A 23032-nucleotide genomic window follows, 5' to 3' on the forward strand; every position below is an offset into this window, starting at 1 on the left:
AAATAAAATTAAATAAAACAGAATTTCTTACCTTATCCAAATCATAGTAGAAAGCCTGAAACAGAAATGTTCTAAATTTTAGCATGCAAATTACTACATCCACAACCATACATTGCCCAAGTGCAGTGCTAGAAAAAAAGTTATATTCAGTGGGGGTTAAAAAAAAAAGATGCTAGCGTTCACCTTGAAGTTATTACAGTAAATGCCACACTTTTAACATTTTGGGAGGGTAGTTGTTGCTGGTACTGCAAACCTTTGAGTACCCCGAGAAAAAAGTTCTGGCTTTATTGTTTCAATATATTGTTTTTATGAAGAAGTCTGCTCCTCCTTCTTGTGTTCCAGAGTTCTTAATTGGAAGAGGGTGTTTGTGCTTTTATTAGCTGTGTGGTCCAGGTGGGCTTGAACGAAAGCTTTCACCGACACAGCAGTGAGAAACTTCTGGCCTCCATCCCAAGAGCCACATGGTGTGGAAGAACCCAGTTTATGCAGCCTGTCTGAGCTCAGTGGTTCCTTTGCAGGGAGCAGGCAGAAGTTCTTCTGTCCAAAGGGCTGTCATGTGCTCCCCCCCCTTTTCTTCTTCTTCTTCTTCTTCTTCTTTGAAGGCAGGGTTATTGCAGCTCCACAAGCTATTTTTACTAGTAAGGTAAAGGTAAAGGGACATCTGACAGTTAAGTCCAGTCACAAACGACTCTGGGGTTGCAGCGCTCATCTCGCTTTACAGGCCGAGGGAGCTGGCATTTGTCCGCTCCGCAGACAGTTCTTCCGGGTCATGTGGCCAGCATGACTAAGCTGCTTCTGGCGCAATGGAACACTGACACCAGAGCAGCAGACGGAAACGCCGTTTACCTTCCCGCCGGAGCGGTACCTATTTATCTACTTGCACTTTGACATGTTTTCAAACAGCTAGGTGGGCAGGAGCTGGGACCGAGCAACGGGAGCTCACCCTGTTGCAGGGATTTGAACCTCTGACCTTCTGATCGGCAAGCCCAAGGCTCAGTGGTTTAGACCACAGCAGGAGATAAAAGGACTGGGCTCTGCAGAAATATATTTTGTCCTTCCTATGATTTAGGACTATATTGGAGTGGGGCAACAGAAGATCCTTTCTGTTAAGATGTCGGTTTGGCCCAGTCATGTATAAAGCATGAAGTTAAGGCTCAATGTTTGGAACAAGTGGTGCATTCAGCTCTGTGCCACCACAGATGCCAAGACCGAGTCCTATAAAAATCAGGCAGGCCACGGGTTCCCTACTCTTCGTTTACAGTGCCTACCCACAAATGATTGAAGTTAGAAAGAGAGAACAACTTACCAGCCTGGAGTTTCTTCTTGTATCTTTGTGGCATTCGGAGAGGTAATCCAGCTCGGCCTGATGCATTTCCAGATATTCGCTATAGGAAGAAAAGAATCAGACGTGATTATTAAGTACTATGTATAAATCAGAGGGGAATGTTTTAGGGGAGTGGGAGATATGCAGGCCAGTATTGGGCATGGGAAGGTTACGTCTTCACACATACGTACATACTTGCCCCCAAGAGAAGCAAAACATTAGGATCAGCTTAGAACAGATGTTTATAGATGCAAAATATAATAATAATAATAATAATAATAATAATAATAATAATAATATACTAAGCTTTAAAAAAAGATCTTCAACCAGCTGTATTGCAACATGTTCAGCTTTTATTTAAAAATGTCAATAATCCCGGAATGAAGTGTTCTAATTTAATTGGTTGGCCTGAAGTAGGAACCCTATCAAAGAAAAGGAGGAAAGTACCCACCCTCTGCTTAATTACTCTCCTCATTCTCCTATTCCAGCACATCTTCAAAGGAGGTTGATTGATGGCTACTTTAACAGGTATTAATCACCTGATATTATTATGACATCCTGGTGATTGACAGGTGGGTAGTCTAGCCCACCTGTAAAAGTAGGCCTAGGAAGGATTGGGGGGTGGAATCCAGATCCACTTCACCCACCACTGGAAAGATCCAGTTCCCCAACCTTGTTCTATGATAATCTTATCTATCTATCTAGCTAGCTAGCTAGCTATCGTTAACTTGAAAGCCTCCTTATTACTTCATTGACTTGCCAAAGCAAGGAGGGTTCCCTGGCACTCAACAGATGTTGTCACTGCAACGCTGAAGAAAGCCCTAGAACTTCACTCTCCCATTTTACCCCTCTTCTGCACCACTGCTCCCTGCTATTTTGGAGAGTCCGTGGAAATCAAGGGGATGAAATGGAGAATGCCTCTTGCCACTGAACACTTACCCTTCAGGGTTCTGGCCTCTTAGCTCCTGCTGGGTCCGGTGGGGACCCCCCCCCCCAACACACAAAAAGTAGAAGTAATAGTTACAGACTCAAAACTCCATGTGAGCTCCCAGGGGGGCAAAAACCTCCTAGGCTCACATTCCACTAACTTTGTGAGTTAATTCAGACCAGACATGAATAACTCAATTTTCTCCTCTTGTATTTAAAAAAAGGATGCAGTCAGTACTTCTTTACAAGATGCAGAACCTAAACAGGTCAATGTGTTTATGTTAAGTAGCCTGCGCCTTTTCCAAGTTACTTTTGGGGGTATTTCCCCCCCCCCCTCTAACCATTGCAAAGACCGTCCCACCCATCCACCCGAGACACATTGTTCCTCCAGAATCCAGCCATTTGATCATCTGCCAGTTAACACAAGAACAGTGGTCTCCAAAGCTAGTTTAAATATTTCTGCACTCCAACCTCTAAAATGCGGCAGCGTAGTAAACTTACTGGAGCAAAAGGTTTGCTTGCTCTTATTTCATAAATTCCCAAGCCAAGCAAAGATAACACAAAACAAGTAGCTACCTGCATCAAAGAAAATTTATTAACCAAGAAAGCCATTCAGGAGCTGAACAGCTAGTTATTTATTTATGATTGCTAGCGATTTTGGCATATATATATATGGGGGGTGTCAGCGTTTGTCAAATTAAAAGTATAAGGCATGGATCAGGGAAGCGCTACCTTTAATTTTACACAACAATCATTTCCCTCAATAGATATTGGTGGCAAGAAGTTGGTAGAGCATGAGGCTCTTAATCTCAGGGTTGTGAGTTCAAGCCCCACGTTGGACAAAAGATTCCTACATTGCAGGGGGTTGGACTAGAAGACCCTCATGGTCCTTTCCAACTCTAAAATTCTATGAAAATTCTATGATCTTGTTGACTGCTATCTGTTGAGCATTCTCCACATGGCTGAGTAATGGCCGTGAGTACATTTTCTTGGTTCCACTGAACTCCCCAAGGCTCTTTCTTTCCAGTAAGCAGAAACACCTCAAGGTGAGACCTTGGGCTAGTCACACTTCTCTGAAGTCTCTCAGCCCCACTCACCTCACAGGGTGTCTGTTGTGGGGGAGGAAGGGAAAGGAGATTGTTAGCCGCTTTGAGACTCCTTCGGGTAGTGATAAAGCGGGATGTCAAATCCAAATCAAATTCAAATCTTCTTCTTCTACTACAGCAAAAGGCTGTAAGTGGGACTGCTTTGAAGGGTGGTTTAGAAACTGCAGCTGGTGCAGAATCCTGACCGCAAGACAGTTTGACCATGGCATGACTGCACTGGCTGCAAATTAGTTTCCAGGCCCAGTTCAAAATCTTGGATTTGATCTATAAAGTCTTCCACAGGACAACAATACCAACTATACAAGTCTATGAATCTATTGTATGACCGTCTCTCCCCTCATGGATCAAACTGGACCTTGTATTTGTCATCTGAGGCCTTTCTCCCTGAGAAGAAGAAGAGGAGGAGTTTGGATTTGATTTCCCGCTTTATCACTACCCGAAGGAGTCTCAAAGCGGTTAACAATCTCCTTTCCCCTTCTCCCCCACAACAGACACCCTGTGAGGTCGGTGGGGCTGAGAGACTTCAGAGAAGTGTGACCAGCCCAAGGTCACCCAGCAGCTGCATGTGGAGGAGCAGAGACGTGAACCCGGTTCCCCAGATTTTGAGTCTACCGCTCTTAGCCACTACACCACACTGGCTCACTGAGAGAGGTATTGAGGATGACAGCATAAGAACAGGCCTTCTCATTGGTGCCTCCCCATTTGCAGAATGCTCTCCCTAGGGAGACATGCCTGGCACCATCACTATCTGTTTTTAGGTGCCATTTTTATTCACCCAGGCTTTTGGACCCTGATTTGAAGGGTAAATTATGTTTGCGGCCTTTTCTGCTGATCACCCTTTTTGTCGGGTGGGCTGAGCTACATCTGCCCTTTTATAAATGTAACCAAGGAGTATTTTAGGCTGCTTTTTACTTGCTTTTAATGTTTCTGTAAGTCTCTTTGAGTTACATTTGTGGAAAATATGACTAATAAATACAACAACAAACAACGAACAACCTCCTCAAACTTTGTCTCTCTTGCTGACCAGGCCAACTGCAAACAGTTATTCTTCAGACCCATGTGTCATGTGATTAGCAGCTAGCATCCACCAGCCATGAATGTCCATTTAAGCAGACACGTTCCAGCTATCAATGCGGTTGAAGAACCATCTTCAGCTATTGCAAAAGTACCAAGAAAAGGCATCTCTCCCTGTAGGGCCCTGCACAGGGTGAGTTATTTCCTTATGCTATACAATACTTCGCAGCTGATGAATAAATGCTAACACAGAGAAGACAATGAATAAATCCAACACCCTTTTAGATACGCAACACCCTTTTAGAATGTGGCTTTGGGGGGGTGGGTTATTGGGTTATTGCTTTTGACTTGATTTTATATGTTGTGGTATTGTTGTGGTCTTGTGGTCTTGTTGTGCCCTATGCACCAGTATAGGGCGGTGTATAAGTTGAATTAATAATAATAATAACAATAACAATAATGAATAAATGCACTTAGCAGCAGCTGAGTAAATGCTAAGACAGAGAAGGCACAGCAAATCCCAACATACTAGTGTGATAAAAGGAATGGGCTGAGGTGGGGAGAGACAAGAAAGCCTTACTGGAGTCCTTTCTTCAAAGCTTCAAAAACTTTCTTCACTTGTTGTGGCTTGGGATCCCAGATGACCATCCCTTTCTGCAGAGAGGGATAGGTCTTGGCAGATTTCACTGACATTTTAGACCTCGTGGAACCTTTGCTGAGAGACTTCCTGCAGAAAGGGCAATTGAGAGAGAGAGAGAGGAGACCACAATGAATTTAAACAAGTACACAAATAGCTTGGCTTCATCGCCCATGATGAGGATGTAAGATTATAAAGACGAGCCTAATTCCAAAACCTAATGCTCTGCATGTTAACTCAAAAATTAAATACTACCCAGTCAAAGTATGTTCTGGTTAGGAAGAGAATAGTGCTACCTTAACAAACACATCTTCCAAAACCAACGCAGGGGAGAATCACATGCTGCTCATTGATTGCTTTTTACAGATACCCTCCTGATATTCCTGTACCCCTGGAACATTTAAACCTTCATATCCTTGCCAGTTCTCCCCCAGAATTTTATTTATTTATTTGATAGAATTTTACACCATCCCTCCACAAAGGTTTCCTAGCTGGTTACAATAAGACCTGCTGAAAGACAAAACAGCATTCAGGAGCAAGCAAGCAAGCAGCATTAAACAAAAACAAAAAACAAAAAAAGGCCTGAGATTTTTTATTTTACTTCATTTTTAAATAAATTGTTTCCCAGGAACAGAAGAGCTAACAGTATTAGTAGGGTAGCCATTTAAGCATTGCCAAAGAGAGAGAGAGAATGATTCATCTATTTAAAAAAAAAAGACAAAGGGTGTATCCAATATTAGCCCTACTTAGAGTAGACCCATTCAGATTCATGGGCATGGCTAACTTAAACCCAAGGGGTAGAGTTCAACATCACGCTATGACGAATGTTCCATCTTTGCAAACTTTACAGCTCACCAAATGGAACAACTGCCCAGCCCTGTTTCTCTCCCTGCCGTCCAGTATGCAGGTCTGGGGTTCACCAACCCACACCCCTATCCAATTTTGGGGGGCATGGGAAAGAGGAGGGGGGAAGCCCTGTCGAGCAAGCGAAAATCTCCATATTTATTTATATACTTGCATCAGAATGGCTTCTAAACAGTTTGCAAGTGTAAAACTAATTATAAGAGCATCCACACATAACCAAAATATACATATAATAAAAGCACCCATAATTAAAATGGACACTGGAACAAACTCATTGAAACAGGGTAGCCACTGAAACTGTTAAAACAGCCATTAGATCTGAAAGTTCAAATCAGGAGGATGCTTGCCTAAACATGTTGCTGAACTTCCATTGCCCATTACCGCCAACCATTGGCTATGCTGCCTGGGCCTGGGAGGTGATGGAGTCCCATCAACAAGTGAAGAGTAACACACAATCCCTCAAGCCATGTATTAAGCAGTGCCATTTGGTCTGTACCCTAACCAACTGCCACCTGGGAAGAATATACCAACCATATCTGCTCAGAAGGCAGTCCTACTGAATTCGATGGGGTTTATTCCCAAGTAGGTGAGGATAATGATTGCAGCCTAACCTACCGCGGCGTTTCACTGTAAGGTTAAGGGATAACAATGTATGTTTCACTTACACAATGCATACTTTCTTGACAGTAAGCCCCACTGAAGTCATTGAGACTACGTTCAGTTAAACATAGTGCGTGGCACCCTACTAAGTCCTACTCAGAGCAGACCCAGCGGTGGAGCATATGCCCGCCTTGCCCAGGGCGAGCGTGCTCCCGAGGGGGGTGTGGTGCGGAAGGTGCCCTCCCAGGCCTTGCAGCCGGGGGCAGAGCAAGCCATGGCGCACATTTGGCGCGCCGCCCGCTCGTAACTCCCAAGCCTCCCCTAAGCTATCAAAATGAAGGGGGAAGGGGGACTGCTGCTGGCAAGGCGGCACAGCTCCCCCCCCTTTACCCCAACAGCTTGGGGTAGGCTTGGAAGTTGCGGGCAGTCGGTGCGCGAATGTCACACACACCCCTTCCTACATCCCTGAGCAGACTCACTGAAAGTAACGAACCTAATGGGGCGACTCTGAGTAGGACCAGCATTGACTACCACTCAGAAGAATTAGATTGTATACTATTTGTCTAGAGAGAAATTCATGCGAAAAAATCAAAAGATTTTGGGAAATGATATATAATGAACTGAAAAAGATTTTTAAATACACCTTTCCCCAAAAAACGGAGGCTTTTTTATTAGGACTTATAGGACAGGAGATAGTAAAAGGAGACCAAGTATTATTTATGTATGCGACAACCGCGGCTAGGACTTTGTTAGCCCCAAAATGGAAAACTCAGGAGTTACCGACGATTGAAGAGTGGCAGACGAAAATGATGGACTATGAGGAACTAGCAAGACTGACTAGCAGGATCCGAAACCAGGGAGAATCAAAGTTCCAAAAGGATTGGAGTAAATTTGTGGACTATATGGAGAAGAACTGTAGAAGTCTAAAGACACTTGCAGGACTGAAATAAATCCTACGAATTGACTTTAAGTAGAAGGAATACAGGAACTGCGAGATAGGAGTGGACAAGAAAACCGAATGGTGGGAAGGAGGGAAGTCAAAGCTCGGCAGAGCAAAGTAAATTGTAATAATTGATTAGATGCTAAAAATAGGAAATTTTGTGTTTATTATGTGTTGTGTGTGTGGTTGAATGTTTTGTTTTTGTTTAATGTGTTTAATTGGAAAATTTAATAAATTGTCTTTAAAAAAAAATAGAGAGAAATTCATTTAAAGAAAAGAAAAGAAAGAAAAGTCCCTATCATTCTCTCTACTTAAACACTGAGTCATCTTACCTCTCTGTAAGATAAAGAAAACTAAATCTTTAAACTTCTGCCCTCCTTGCTAAACCAACTTATTTTTTGTTCCTCCTTTGGAACACAGGACAGAACAAGTTGCATTAATTTAAGAGTCCCACTTGGAACAAAAAAACTCTATCTTTTACAGCATAATACTATGTAGCTGTGTAAATACAAAGAACCACTGAACCACGAGCATTGCTCACCTATCCAAGTAAAGGCAATCCAGGGAATCTCTGTTGACGGTGGTCTTTTTTCTGACAGATTCCTGGCTAGTATCTCCCTCTCTTGGAATACTTGATGATTTGTACCTGACTATTACTAACTCCATTGTCCTTTAATCATTTATTTACTTTCCAGAAAGTCAAGCTCAGTGAATTCTTGCCTCCTTTAACATCATCCATTCTCTCCTTGCAATCAACTGGATTTCCACCCCACCTGTTAATAAACAAACAAACAAAGGCTGCAGCAGACACACCTGGCTACTTCTATCAGCTGTTGTGAGAGTGGTGTCTTGGAGCTCAATCCTACCCATGCTTACTCAGAAGCAAGACCCACCATTTTCCAAGGAAGTACATTTACCATTGCAGCCTCAGGGCTCTTTCCAATGTCTGCTAGTGCAGGAGCTCTTGTGTTAGTGGATGGGTGAGTTTTAGTGTTGTGCAACAGAGAGATCCAGTGCAACAGCTGCACTAGGGGAAACTCGTTGTGTAAGCAATTACACAATCCATCAGGCAGCGAAGTTATCAGCAAACTGCTTGTGCCCTTCTCTTATGCGGCAGCATTCTGCTGGTGCAAAACATTTTGCCAGCAGCAAGATGCCACTTAGTGACTTTAATTTAGCACTAGGTCAGATAAAACCCTCTGTTATATGCAGCAATTGATGTGTACCTAGAATTTGCCCTCTCTAGGAATGAATGGTCCATGGGGTCACGAAGAGTCGGACACGACTAAACAACAACAACAACAACAGGAATGAATGAAGGTTATCTGACGAGATGGATTAATGTGATCCTATTAAAGCTTCCAGTCACTTACTTAAGAATCTCAGTGATGTATGCTTAGATCATACTGCAATTCTCTGCCAAGATCAGAGTAATGTCCATTGAACTCAGTGTGATTGTCTACTAAGTAAATATGCAGAGTCTGGACCTGCACAGTTCTAACCCCAGAAGACTGCTTTTGGCATAATCAGAAATGTTTTGGGGGGCAGCCAGTTGATCCTTCATTGTTTTGCATAACTATGTGGCAAAGCAAGGATCAGAAGTGGCTATGAGCTGACTCAACTGGCCTTAGTTTATACCAGCTGAAGTTCCTTCTTCTAAAGCAGTATTTCCCAAACTTGGGTCTCCAGCTATTTATGGACTACAACTCCCATCATCCCTGACCACTGGCCTCACAAGCTAAGGATTATGGGAGTTGTAGTCAAAAAAAACAACAACCCACAGCTGAAAACACTGTTCTAAAGGTTTGGGAGCCCTTTTTGGACCTGGCCACCCTGCACTGGAAACAACTCTCTAATCCAGCATTTGACTTTAATGCAACCCATGAAGGTGAGTTCACACTATGGGTGGAAAGCTCACAGGGTGCTCCATCTGTCTTCAATCTTATTATCAGAGCAGCAAATATCAACTTACTTATTATCTACCACCTGCCATGGGACCCGGAGTTCTAAATCAGTCACAGATCCAGTCACTGACCACACCCCAACCTGCTTAGCTTATGGGCCCTGGGACCTATTATCCTGACCTAGCAAAGATGATTCCTTATCAAAACACTCATCCTGGTGCATTATCCTTTGATTTTCAACTTAAGCTGAAACAAGGACAATTAAATGCAATAGAAGGGGGAATTCCTCCAAAAATTGTTGTGGTCAAGACCCAATGCCCTGTCAAACCTTCTTAAGAATGTTGATGTCAATTGGCTTCAGTGCCTGAGAAAGACAGTGGTTGGATTGTGGCCTGTATTTCTTGCAATGCTCCAGCTCCAAACTCGTCGTAGTTTGAGCGTCTGGCCATAAACATTGCCTACAAGTGGTGCAGAAATCATAAATAACAGCAGCATCTGTTTTCTGGAAGTCCTGAAGCCTACTCGTAGTGCAAGCCATGCTCCCTTCCTAGCTAAAATGGGAACTTCGGCTTTGCAATCTCTCCACCACCCTGCAAAAGTACATAAAGACCTGGTTGTTGTTGCTTTTAAAAATGCTTTACAACTGGATAGTAACTGGATAGCCTTCGGGGAAATGTAAACTCGCTTCTTTGGAGCATTCTTACTCTGCTGGAGGTGATCTGGTCCTGGAAACAGCTGTTCGACTCCTTTCCCTGCAAGAACTCCCACTATGTACTGCAGTCTCAAGTCTGTTTGTTCAATTGACTGCTTAGTTTTCTTCTTCCCCCCGCCCCCACAAATCCCCGCCCTTTGAAGTTTAGACAACCAGCGCAATGCAGAAAGGACTTGCTGGAGCTTGATATTGTTCAGGTTTTTATAATGGAAGTGGAAATCCACGTACATTTATGGATGCATGTTGGGGTGAGTGTAATAAACCAAAGAGTCTGTCACCTTCTTATGAATCTGCCAGATTGGTGAGATCATCTTCAGAGGCCCTAGCAAACGGTAGCCAACACTCTATATCAGGTATCCCCAAACTTCGGCCCTCCAGATGTTTTGGACTACAATTCCCATCATCCCTGACCACTGCTCCTGCTAGCTAGGGATCATGGGAGTTGTAGGCCAAAACATCTGGAGGGCCGCAGTTTGGGGGTGCCTGCTCTATATGTTGTTGGACTCACCACAGGCATCATGACCAATGGTTAGAGATTATGGGAGTTGATGTCCAAAAATATCTGAAAGGCACTATGCTGACTAGCCAGTCTATAGTATATCCTCCTATCATCCAAAATCAGAGGTTATGAAACCCCTTCTCAAGGAATATTATTTTCTGTTTAGTGCTACATTAAAACTTTTAGATTTGCCCAAGCCTTTAAATTATATGTCTATCCTAGGTGAGGTTGTTAACTCAGTTTTTACTGTGTTTGCTTTCACTATATTCTGATGATGATGATGATGATGATGATGATGGAGATGGATTGATTATACACCTTTAGGCGCCAGGCAAAAACGTTCCTTTTAACCAGGCCTTTAGTTGATTTGATTGACATCCTACGCCCTTTTAAAATGTGGGTTTTGGGGGGGGGAGGGGAGTGTTATTGGGTTGCTGTTTTTATTTTGATTACCCAGTATATATATTGTGGTTTTATAGTTTGATTTTGTTCTGCGAACCGCCTTGAGACCTCCGGGTATAGGGCGGTATATAAATTCAATATACTGTATAAGCATAATAAATTATTAATAATAATATTTTAAATTTGTATACCGCCCCTCACATGCAGATCTCAGGGTGGTTCATGACATAAAATGACAATATAAAAACCACAAAATAAGTACAGTGGCACCTTGGTTCTCAAACGTCTTGGTACGCAAACAACTTGGAACCCAAACACTGCAAACCCGGAAGTAAGTGTTCTGGTTTGCGAACTTTTTTCAGAAGCCGAATGTGCTCTGTTTTGAGTGTTACATTTTCGATTTGAGAGCCGCACTTCCGTTTTAAGTGTTACGCTGACGTCTGTCTGTTTTTGCTATTTATTTTGCATTTTTGTTTTTGCAGCTCTTTTTGTTTTGTTTTTGTGACTGTGTGGAACCCAATTCAGCTACTGATTGATTGTGTGACTGCAGTACATTGTTTATTGCTTTCATTTTAAAAGGCACTGGGTGTCAATCTTGTAAGCCACTCTGAGAATCATGGCCAGAAAGCAGCTGAAAAATATTTTAAACCAATTAAGATAGTACCTTCTCTGTGTTTAAACCCCTTCGCTCTCCCGCACATGCACCCATGCCTGCTCCACATACATTTATTTGAGTACATGAGCGCAGTGGCATAGCAAGGTGGGGCAATGGGGGCGGTTCGCCCCAGGTGCCACCCTGGAGGGGGGTGACACTCGGCGCCACTGGGGAACGTTTTTTAAAAAAATCTGTTGCATGAGATTTTTCAACTGTTCTTATATGTTCTTTCAATGCTGATTTCATATCTGAAGTCGGTTTTGTTCTGTAGGCTCTAATTTTTTTGCAATTCATGTTTTTCACTTTTCACTGGAGCCAGAGCCGCGGGGGGGGGGGGGGGGTGTGACAAAAAAATTCCGCACCGGGTACCACCTGGGCTTGCTACGCCTCTGCACGAGCATCAGCCACAACACTTTAACACAACATTCAAGCACATTGGCCTCATTCAGTAATTGCAATAAGACTGGGTTTCTGGTTTAGTGGTTGGATAGGATCAAGGAACATGTTCCTGCATGCTTCCTGGATAATCCCACTCCAGAGGCGTGGGCTGGAGAAATAAACCAGGAAGCCTTGACATCCAGGTATATCTGGGCCTGGGGATAGATGAATCTGTCACTTTAAGTTTCTCTACGTTTTGCATCCTGGATGACTGTTAAGCTTGCATACCTGCAAGTATCTATGGGGGAAAACAGCAGGGGGTTTCACATGAAAATGGGACATGGGCAAGAACCAAAACCCCAGGAAGAAGAAGAAGAGTTTGGATTTGATATCCCGCTTTATCACTACCCGAAGGAGTCTCAAAGCGTCTAACAATCTCCTTTCCCTTCCTCCCCCACAACAAACACTCTGTGAGGTGAGTGGGGCTGAGAGACTTCAAAGAAGTGTGACTAGCCCAAGGTCACCCAGCAGCTGCATGTGGAGGAGCGGAGATGCAAACCCGGTTCCCCAGATTACGAGTCTACTGCTCTTAACCACTACACCACACTGGCTCTCCATTGGAAGCTGCCCTGTACTGAGTCAGAACAGGTCGCCCAAGCCCTTCATTGTCAACACTGGCTGGCAGCAGCTCTCCAGAATTTCAGTCAGGGGTCTCAGTCCTCCTACCCAGAGATGCTGGGGATTGAACCGGAGACCTTCTGCATGCATAGCAGATGTTCTGCCACTGAGCTAGCCCTCCTTGCCCAGAGCTCTCAATCCAATTTGGAGAGCGGGGAAACGAGAGGCTACTAAAACGAATGAGATGGGAAAGCAGCTTGTGGTTTTGAATGGCTAGGTTGAGCCAAAATAACAAGATGCAAATAAGCTGAGGAAAAGGAAAAGAAACTTGTTGCTTGTAACTGTGCGACTCACACTAATTTTCGGCTCTGCGCATTGCTGAACCCAGCAAAGGAGCAGCTCCTGCTGATCCTTCCCCCATCAGCAGGAGAGTCAAATGTGAGCTTCACCGACATGGTTCCTGTTTAGCGGGTCTGTTGCCTCTGGAAATAAAAGGAGAAACAGATGAAATTAGACAAGAAGTAGATTAAAAAAACACTCAACTATTTGTACAGAACTAGGGGTTATTAAAACAAACAAAAAACCCTGCACTCAGGATAGCTCAGTTGGCAGAGCCTCTTAATCTCAGGGTCATAGGTTCAAGCCCCATATTGGGTGGAAGATACCTGCACTGCAGGGGGTTGGACTAGATGACCCTCATGGTCCCTTCCAGCTCTACGATTCTATTATTCTATGATACCACATATTGGTTGATATCATGTATTGTCCTTAAAAGGAGAATTGCAGGAGTATTGTACAAAAGTTGGCTCGTGCATTGACTGCATTCCCATTGTCCCCCTACAGATCGGTCTGCTAAATGCATTTTCTACATTTCCCCGCCACAACAAACAACCCATTTAATACATCCACCATTGTATCAGCAGCTGCACCGGCTAATCTGTTTTGCAAGCTGTAATTGTGTTGTTCCTCTGCTGCTCCAAGGAAACACTGAAAGTGCTTGTAGTTGTGGATGATTTAGCAGTACAGTGGTACCTTGGTTTACAAACTTAATCCATTCCAGAGGTCCGTTCGTAAACCTAGGCGTGCTTTCCCTAATGAGGCCTCCCGCCGCCAGTGCCCTTCCACTGTTCAGATCCTGTTCTTAGACCGAGGTAAAGTTGCGTGTCAAGGCCCCAAGAAATCCCAATAACTCACAACGGACACAATAATTATGGTTTGGTTTTTGGGCATTATTTTTGGCCACAACTTTATTTAAAATACAATTTAATTCTGAGTGTTGGCTTAGGCTTTGGTTAATCCTTCTGTCCACCCTAAGGGACAGGACCATTTCCATCTGACCATTGGGTCAGGACCATACCATCTGCCCATTGGGCAGGACCAATTCCATCTGACCATTTGGGTCAGGACCAGCTCCGACTTACCTAGTGGTTGGTAAGTCAAGTAAACACCCCAAGGGATTGGACGTACGGTTTCACTATACTCTCCTTCCCCCAAGGAGTGTTCCCCAAGGCTCGGCTCTGTAATGGACACACCATCCTTGCTTATGGCCAGATGATGGACTAGAGTCCCTGAGCCCCAGGATTCCTTTAATGGAATACTTCTATGAGGAGCAAATAATGGGGGGTAGGCATTTAGCCATGCCCCTTCAATACCGTTTAACCAAAGCCTAACGGCCAACCTAACAAGTTGTGACAGATTGCTTGACAGTAGGCGAAAACCAAATGGCAACAGCCAATCAGCCAAGTGGAAAAATTCCTACTGGACCCCTGAATACAGGCGACCCCCGCTAGTCGGGCAAGCAGTGTCGACTAAAGCCTAAAGTCAGGGCGGGTGGGCGGGGATTTGGAAGATTTTCAAAAGACTGGGGAAACCGAAAGCGACGCAATAATTAAGTTAGATGTGCCTGTCAATCAAACTCAAGGCACGCCCCGTGACTCAGCCTACACTTAGCCCACCCCCTCCCATATTTCTTTCAGGCCTGTCCGCAAACGCCACTACACTCTATGAGTGTAATGGTCTTTCTCAAACCAGGACACTACTTCCAGTTTTGCGGAGTTCGTAAACCAAATCGTACATAAACAGGACTGTTCTTAAACCGAAGTACCACTGTAGTCAATTGTTGCTGTTCCGGGACGGTTGAGCGGTATGCAATTTGCATAGAAAATGGGTGGTGTGGAGAGCGACCACTGGTCCAACTAGCCCATGATGGCCTATGATGACAGGCAGTGATTCTCTGGGGAGACTCAAGGACTGAACCTAGGACCTTCTCCATGCACATCATGTGCTCCACCGCTGAGTTATGGCTTTTCTCCACATGCATGGTCTGGTTTGCACCACTTATTCTACGGCCCAACTCCTGTGCTGTACATTTGCTTGGAACAATGCACCAAGCTACTGTTGTTGCTGCTGCTGCTGCTGTTACTCCCAAAATACAGGCACATACATGAGATCTCATTTCTGGGCAACTGTTCAGCTGCTCCAAGCTAGCATCTCTAGCAAAACAGAAGTCCCTGCCTCTCTTACAATTTCCAATCAATGGTCCAGCTGTCAAGGGAAGAAAGAGATGAAGTCAGACTATTCATCGGCACCAAAATACCCCTTCCCCCAGCATCAGCCTGGCAGCGCTTTGCATAATTCTGTAACTGGATCCACACCAACGGGCTTGCACAGGCTTCCACTGAAAGTTACACTGGACTCTTGTTTGTTTTTCCAGAAGTTGCCCAATATAGTTTTACCATGCTAGGATCAAAATCTTGGTCGCTGGCAGGCTTTCGCTCCCAAAGCACAACATTGCCTCTCATTAATTAATCTAACTCAGGTCATGTTGGCTTCCCCCAACTAACATGGTTTCCTTTGGCTGTTGCTTCTGTTCCCATCATCACTCACTCCCTTTTGTTCCTTGGGGGAATCTGGGTTCTTAAATGTCCTTAAATGCAACATACATGTAAATTCAGTCCATGCGGTGAATGGATGACAATGAAGATCTCTCTCTCTCTCTCTCTCTCTCTCTCTCTCTCACACACACACAGCTGAGCTGCAAAGTAAACAACAAATCTCAATGTTTGCCTTTAAAAAAGAATTGAGAGGCACCCAGATCCTGCCACTCATTCCAAGCAAAGCTCCCATTCAAATCCGGAAGAGAACTTCTCTAACTTCCAGGCAAAATGCCTTTTTCAATGCTATTAGCAATTGTGTGGATGGGCTTTAAAAGAGGAAACAGCATGTGCAGGGGGCTTGGACTGAATGGAGACTTTGGGCAGTGGCCAGGGGTGGGCAGGGAAGAACTTTAACCTCCCTCCCACCCTGTTGCAGTCAAATGCCTGCTATTTAAACCTGGCCAGGGAGAGTGCCCATTGGCAACTGCTATAAAAATGAAACATTTGCATGAGTAGTCTAAATAAGGTATACTGAAGTTTAAATGGTCCTGGACCCCCATATTGTACCATCCAGCTGTCTTTATTCACCAGCCGTCCAATGTCAAGCTCTCAACAGAAAGTGAATGTGCTGATCTATATAGTGATCACAACCATTTTCACCCCAAGTCAGTGCTTTGTTGCACATATTTGTATAGAAAGTGTCATCCCCCCCCCGAGGGGACTCAGTTGCTCCACCTGTGCAATGAGGGAAATTCTAATGATCTCCAGAGCTCAACATGATCAATAGACTATGGGATTGGTGATCTGCTGACCTGGTTTGGCTGGCAGGATAAAAGGTAAAGGACCCCTGGACAGTTAGGTCCAGTCAAGCTGACTATGGGTTTGCAGAGCTCATCTCGCTTTCAGGCCAAGGGAGCCAGCGTTTGTCCACAGACACCTTTCTGGGTCATGTGGCCAGCATGACTAAACCGCTTCTGGTGTAACGGGACTCCGTGACGGAAGCCAGAGCACACGGAAACACCATTTACCTTCCCACCACTGCGGTACCTATTTATCTACTTGCACTAGTTTGCTTTCAAGCTGCTAGGTTGGCAGGAGCTGGGACAGAGCAATGGGAGCTCACCCCGTTGCGGGGATTTGAACCACCGACTTTCCAATCGGCAAGCCCAAGAGGCTCAGTGGCAGGATATTCCCACGAGGCCTGCAAGCTGAGAAAAGTCATTCCATCATTGCAATCATTAGAGCTGAAGTAAATAAACCACTAGTTGTTGTTTTTTCTTTCTTTTTTTAAAAAAGACCTTGCATAACAAGCAATTAAAAGATGACATTTGCAGGCTTGACCTTGTGGTTATTTCCTGACCCTGCTCCCATGACACCAGATGTGCAGGGAATAAATAAATTCCTGAGGCCTCTGTTTTATTCTCTGGTGTGGAAATCCTTGCAATATCAACCCAAGAAAATTGCCATGGTGTGTGTTCCACCTCTGGAAGAGTGCAATGGAAGGGGAGGGGAGGGGGAAGGAGGGCATTGCTCTCTTGTTGACGTTCCAAAGAATGTTTTCAGGCCGCTTCTATTGCACCCAGAAAATCGGTTCATGTGCGCCCAGGACCATCATCTCCTGCCGATCCCAGACTTTGGCACCAAATCAGAAGTTGCAGCAGCCAAGAAAACAGAAGGTCCACCGGGCAAATGCCTGCCAGGTTCTATAAGGCTGGAAATGGCCCCCAGAACTGCTTCTTTTCTAAAAAGGTTGAAGAAAGTTTGAAACTGGGATCACAGCTTATGGTGCGTACACTCAGCCCGCTGTAACACAAGAGCATCAGAAGATGTCTAATGCTGAGTTGGATCATTGGCCTATCCAGCTCAGTGGTGCCTTCAAGATGATGGTGGACCACCGCTGCCACCACTCCCTGACCATTCGCCATGCTGGTTGGGAATGATGGGAGCTGCAGTTTAACATCTGGAGGACACAGTGCTGGCTACGCAGTTTAGAACACAGACTCTCTACTGGTTGGCTCTCCAGGGAGTTTCTCCATCCTTACCTGGAGATGCCAGAGATTGGACCTGGGACTTTCCGCATGCAAGCCTTGTACTCTGCCACTTGGGTATGGTGCTTCCCCTTAGGAAGGCTTCTGGAAAACCTGTTTGACCCACAAATTAATGCGTGTGTTTGCAGTAAGGTGGCTCCCCTAGCCACCTGTAAAAAATATTGCCTGATGCCTCGGCCTTATATAGTGTCATTCCAGCTCTCTAGACTGGTTCCCATTGGTGTCTTACAGTTGTGCTTCATGGATAATATAGTCAGCATCATAGCTACCATGCAACAGATCCTTTGGCTTCTGTTGCTGTTAAAGCTCAGCACAAGGCGCTTGCAAAGGAATAGGTGCTGCAGTGCACAACGTCACTAACTTTTCGTCCTCCACTGTGAACCCCAAGACCTTTGCACTGATCCTTCGTACAAAAGCCAGCTAGAAGACCCCACACATTGCTGGCTTCTTTGGTGCTCCTTCCCTTCCCCTGTTCCTTTAGATCCCAGTGCTAGCCATGGGGAAATTATGCTAGTGCAGTAGTGGGAAATTGGAGCTGAACCTAGGCATTTCTGAGGATCCCTATTGGCACGCGTGTGTGCCCACTCTGCTCTCTCTGTGTTACCTGTGTATGTGGAACATGTGAGCCTTACCATGAAGCTCTAATTCGGACCTGTTTGGGGATCTGATTTAAGGAAGGGCAGAAACATATTTACAACTGCTCCTAATTAAATAGAATCTGGCCTCCATTCAAATGTTTCTTTCCCTCCCAGGGAGGAGCTCGGAAGGAGACCTCCAAAGATGTATTGCTGAAATCCATCTGCAAAGTTCACTTGGCCCAGTCAGGCTGAGCTCAAGCCTCATAAGTATTTATCTTCCCTTGCCCTCCGCTTGGGGTATGTGCACAGTGAACTGAAAAACTGAAATGAAATGGGGGCTAGTCAGTTAGAATTGTAGAATTGAATCACAGAATTCTAGAGTTGGAAGGGAGCATCAGGGTCATCTAGTCCAACCCCGTGCAATGCAGAGGTGTTCAATTTTCATTCATTCCACAACAATTCATGCACAGAACAATCGAGGAGCACTCCGATTTGGGGTGGCCACCCAGATACCTGTGGGAAACCTACAAGCAAGATTCAAGCACAACAGTATGACCCACGCCCTGTGATTTCCAGCAACTAGTATTCAGAAGTAATATTGTCTCCGGCAGTGGAGGGAGAGCATGGCCATTATGCCTAATAGCCATCAATAACCCCCTCCTCCATGAATTTGTCTTACTCCCTTTTAAAGCAATCTAGGCTGCTGGTCCTCACTGCTTCCTGTGGGAGTGTGTGCCATAGTTAACTATGTGTGTTGTTGTCGTTTAGTCGTGTCTGACTCTTCGTGACCCCATGGACCATAGCACGCCAGGCACTCCTGTCTTGCACTGCCTCCCACAGTTTGGTCAAACTCATGTTCGTAGCTTCAAGAACACTGTCCAACCATCTTGTCCTCTGACGTCCCCTTCTCCTAGTGCCCTCAATCTTTCCCAACATCAGGGTCTTTTCCAAGGATTCTTCTCTTCTCATGAGGTGGCCAAAGTATTGGAGCCTCAGCTTCACGATCTGTCCTTCCAGGGAGCACTCAGGGCTGGTTTCCTTCAGAATGGATAGGTTTGATCTTCTTGCAGTCCATGGGACTCTCAAGAGTCTCCTCCAGCACTATGTGTACTGTGTGAATAATTACTTTCTTCCCCAAAGAAGTACTTTGTAAACCAGGCTTGCAGGTTCATCATGGTTTGTTGCAAATGAAAAGCCAGTGCATGCTGCCCAATCATTTCCACTTTGATCTTCAACCCGCGCAAGTGGGAGGAACAAACCAGGAAGCCGTGCTTAAGCTTGGGTCCTCACCATGTCTGAGCCCAGATTGTGGTTTGTTTCTTGCTTATAAGTCAGGATATGATGCTGCAGAGCCCAGGAAGTTCCTTGATTTTTTGTTTAGGGAGTTGCATGCGGTGCTGGCCTAATGACAACTTCAGCACCGGTGGCATATGTCTCAGAGTTAGCATGAATGGACAATTGTAGGGGTGCCTATTATGTGACAGCGAAGGAAGCAGAAAAAAGAGGGGGCTGCCTCCTCTATTGCATCTGCAAGAAATCATTCAGTTGTGCTTTTCTGAGTTGCTTCTAGCCTCCTAAATTCACCGATAGATCTATGGAAACCTTGGCATAGATAGCTGTGAGTCAGTTTGCAAGACACTTGGAGGATAAAATCACTCCTATCCTCTCAAGTCTTGTTACAGCTGATACAGCCACAGCACACACCACTGTATCTCCCTCCCTGTCTCCTGTCATCTTCACTGTGTCAATTTCTAGGCTGTAAGCCCCTTGGGGCAGAGACCTGTCCTCTTGTATTTTGCAATGCACACATTGCTGGCAATACTGATGATACAGTGAGATATAGTCTCCCCTCTAGTAATTATTTATGCTTTTGACTACTTTCCTTTAACACTGCCCCTTTGACTGGTTGGTTCTGGGCTCTGCCAGTTCAAAAGTTTTGCAAGGAAAAAATGACTCATTAGCTTTTTCTTTCTCCCTCCTAAAACCATTTTAGGTGATGTTTTTCTTTTCGTTATGGGCTCAAATAATATTTACTTAAGTTCAGTAAACTACCTCTGTGCAGGGTTGCCAGATGTCCAGGACTGACCTGGGCAGAACAGGAACTGCTTGAGGGCTGCCTTCATCCTGGGCATGGAAGCAGCAAAGTTATGCCTGATTACGTCTCATTGATTCCACTGGTCCCTAAGAGTTTATAACAACCCCTCCCTGGATTGCAGCCATCAACCACAGCAGGCATCGCCAGGGGGGAACAGGTAGACTTCCTATCTCTCCCCCTCTCTCTCCGAGACACATAGGCACATGTGCATTTGCGTGTTAACCTTGGGCCACATTAAAAATGCATACGTCTTGAGCTCCTGGCAGATTTTGCCCAGGGGCTTCTCACAACAGCATGGTAAGGGTTAAAGCTTATAAAATGTTAGGGAAACGGCAAGGACATTGCTGTTGTGCAAAAACATCAGAACCGGGTCGCTGTTACTATCAAAGTACTTAAATACCAGGGCTAATTAAGTTTCAGCTCTTAACTTTCACCGCAGTGTTAAATCTACTGGGAAAATAAACTCTGCATTTAACCTCTGCTCCCAGGCATTTTTTCAGAGAGACCATTGACCTCGGTAGCAGTGTCATCCTAACAAGATAGTTTGCTATGCAAACATTTCAAAACTATGATATTAAGAATCAGCATCCTCTATCTGTAAGATGATCCAATTGCTGGCACTGTAATGATGCCGTTGGTGCTATAATTAAATTGCATTTACTTATATATGCTTTAGAAGCTGAGATGCCCATTATATAAAAACCTTGGCACCACAAAACTCCTTATGGAGGTTCCTTGAATAGTGGTGTTTTGTTTCATTTTTATTTCCATGCGAGCATCAACTATCGGTTACGGTAAATGTCCAGCATTAAGTACATGCCATGTGAATGCCAACGATGGTGGATGAGTTTTGTGAATACCTGGAAAGAGATATACAAGTGTGGGTGTCCTCAAATCTGGAACACAGATAAGGGAATGTGGGCAGTCATATTAGGCGACTGCTAATGTTCACCAGTGAATCTCTTGAGTTTTCAGGCAATACTTCTCTGGGATTGTGTGCATTCCCATGTCAATGCTGATAAGCCACCAAATTTCTGACATTCACTGTAATGTATATGTGTCTGTTGCAAAATAAACACAAGTTCTAGTAATGTTTAAATTCCTAATCTGATTTGAGGCAGAGCCTCAGAAACTGTCCCACAGAGCAAAATGTCTGAGGGTGTGGGGGTGCATTAAAGCACACATTCCCAAATGTTTCCCTGGGATATTTCCTGGACATAAGAAGCTGCCTTCTACTGAGTCAGACCATTAGTCCATTCACCTGTGTACAACCTGTATATTTGTGTTGTTGTTTAGTCGTCTAGTCATGTCCGACTCTTCGTGACCCCCTGGACCAGAGCACGCCAGGCACTCCTGTCTTCCACTGCCTCCCGCAGTTTGGTCAAACTCATGTTCGTAGCTTCGAGAACACTGTCCAACCATCTAGTCCTCTGTCATCCCCTTCTGCTTGTGCCCTCCATCTTTCCCAACATCAGGGTCTTTTCCAGGGAGTCTTCTCTTCTCATGAGGTGGCCAAAGTATTGGAGCCTCAGCTTCAGGATGTGTCCTTCCAGTGAGCACTCAGGGCTGATTTCCTTCAGAATGGATAGGTTTGATCTTCTTGCAGTCCATGGGACTCTCAAGAGTCTCCTCCAGCTCCAGTATATTTGTCAATAAATGCAAATATTGCAAAATGCCAGAAGCCTCCAGGAAACTCAACCCAAAGAAGACCAAACCCGCTGAGCTCTGCACCCCCTGGAATTTCTTAACACAGAAATGGAAACACATAATAGTATTATCTCCTGTGAGTGAGTGAGTGAGTGAGTGAGTGAGTGAGTGAATCATGGCCCAAAGTTTGCAAAACATCTATTTTTAATTTGTTTTGTTGGGGCTATGTTTTCACTCCCTCAAGGGCTGGCATAGACTCAGATGGGATTTTCCAAAGTGCTGTGCTCCAAGGTCAATGAGGAGGACTTTGGAAATCTTTTCCGTAATCTTTTCCCTAAATCTGAAAGGCTGGCTGCCCCACTGGCACTGGCCTTTATTCCTTTAAAGTGGCAACGCTGCAAAACTGTGAACAGCTGTGGGCTTGTCAGTAAGCAAGAGTCATCAGAAGGAACAGAGGTCTTCTTACCAGTGGTCTCCCCAAGGGTGCACATGGCATCCTTTTTACATCAGGAGATGGGGATTAGATAGATAGATATAGATAGATAGATAGATAGATAGATAGATAGATAGATAGATAGATAGATAGATGATAGATAATCCCCCCAAGAGATGAGGATTCTTTTTCAGCAGGAGGGCCGCATTCCCTTCTGGACAAGCTTCCAGAGGCCAATTTGACCGAAATCAAAGAAAATGCGGGTAGATCAATTAATGTGAATTTAAGCTTTGAACACACAGCAATCTCAAGCAAGACAAGTAAGAAATATTCGAGTACAAGGACACAATCCAGCCAGACTAAAACACTCAAGGTTGAAAGCAGGGCCTGTAGAGAGGGGGTATGCCTTGTGGAAAGCTCCAAGGGCCGTATAGAGAGACTACAGAGGGCCACAGGGTCTGAGACTCTCCACTCCAGTTTTACATCATACGGGCAAAAGAGATGGCATACAAAATATGGGCTCTTTCTTGATTGGAGAAAGCGGTGCAGGACGCGGAGAGGGAGGTTAACCATTTACCTGCAGTACCGTTTTCCTATCTAAATTCCTCCCAGCCCCACATGCTATACGACCACTATGAGTATGATATTGGTACCTCTCTTTAGCTTGGGCGCTTGAGAGCACCACTTGAGAAAAGAAAATGAGGTCATGATGAGCAATGCTGTCACAGTTTGCCAAAGCGGTTAACTCTCGATACCTTTGTTTTCCTTATGCCCT

At 44.7% G+C, this 23032-nt stretch overlaps 1 protein-coding gene across 4 annotated transcripts in view; it reads right to left on the reverse strand.

Annotated features, from left to right (window-relative positions):
• The window catches only part of RIPOR3 (RIPOR family member 3), a 113404-nt gene that overhangs the window by 51352 nt on the left and 39020 nt on the right, over positions 1-23032 (reverse strand). For 3 of the 4 annotated variants that reach the window (XM_060277302.2, XM_035122812.3, XM_088674626.1), the window contains exons 2-5: positions 12935-13062; positions 4952-5098; positions 1307-1385; positions 32-55 (exon numbers count right to left, since the gene is read on the reverse strand). In XM_060277302.2, the coding sequence (XP_060133285.2) occupies positions 32-55; positions 1307-1385; positions 4952-5098; positions 12935-13035 (351 nt within the window). In that variant the 5' untranslated portion in view covers positions 13036-13062. Of the gene's footprint in view, positions 1-31; positions 56-1306; positions 1386-4951; positions 5099-12934; positions 13066-23032 lie in introns of those variants that run through there. The other variant, XM_060277304.2, reaches the window with a different exon arrangement.

This window comes from Zootoca vivipara, chromosome 7 (assembly GCF_965207765.1).
Source record: "Zootoca vivipara chromosome 7, rZooViv2.hap1.1, whole genome shotgun sequence".
Taxonomy (NCBI): Eukaryota; Metazoa; Chordata; class Lepidosauria; order Squamata; family Lacertidae; genus Zootoca; species Zootoca vivipara.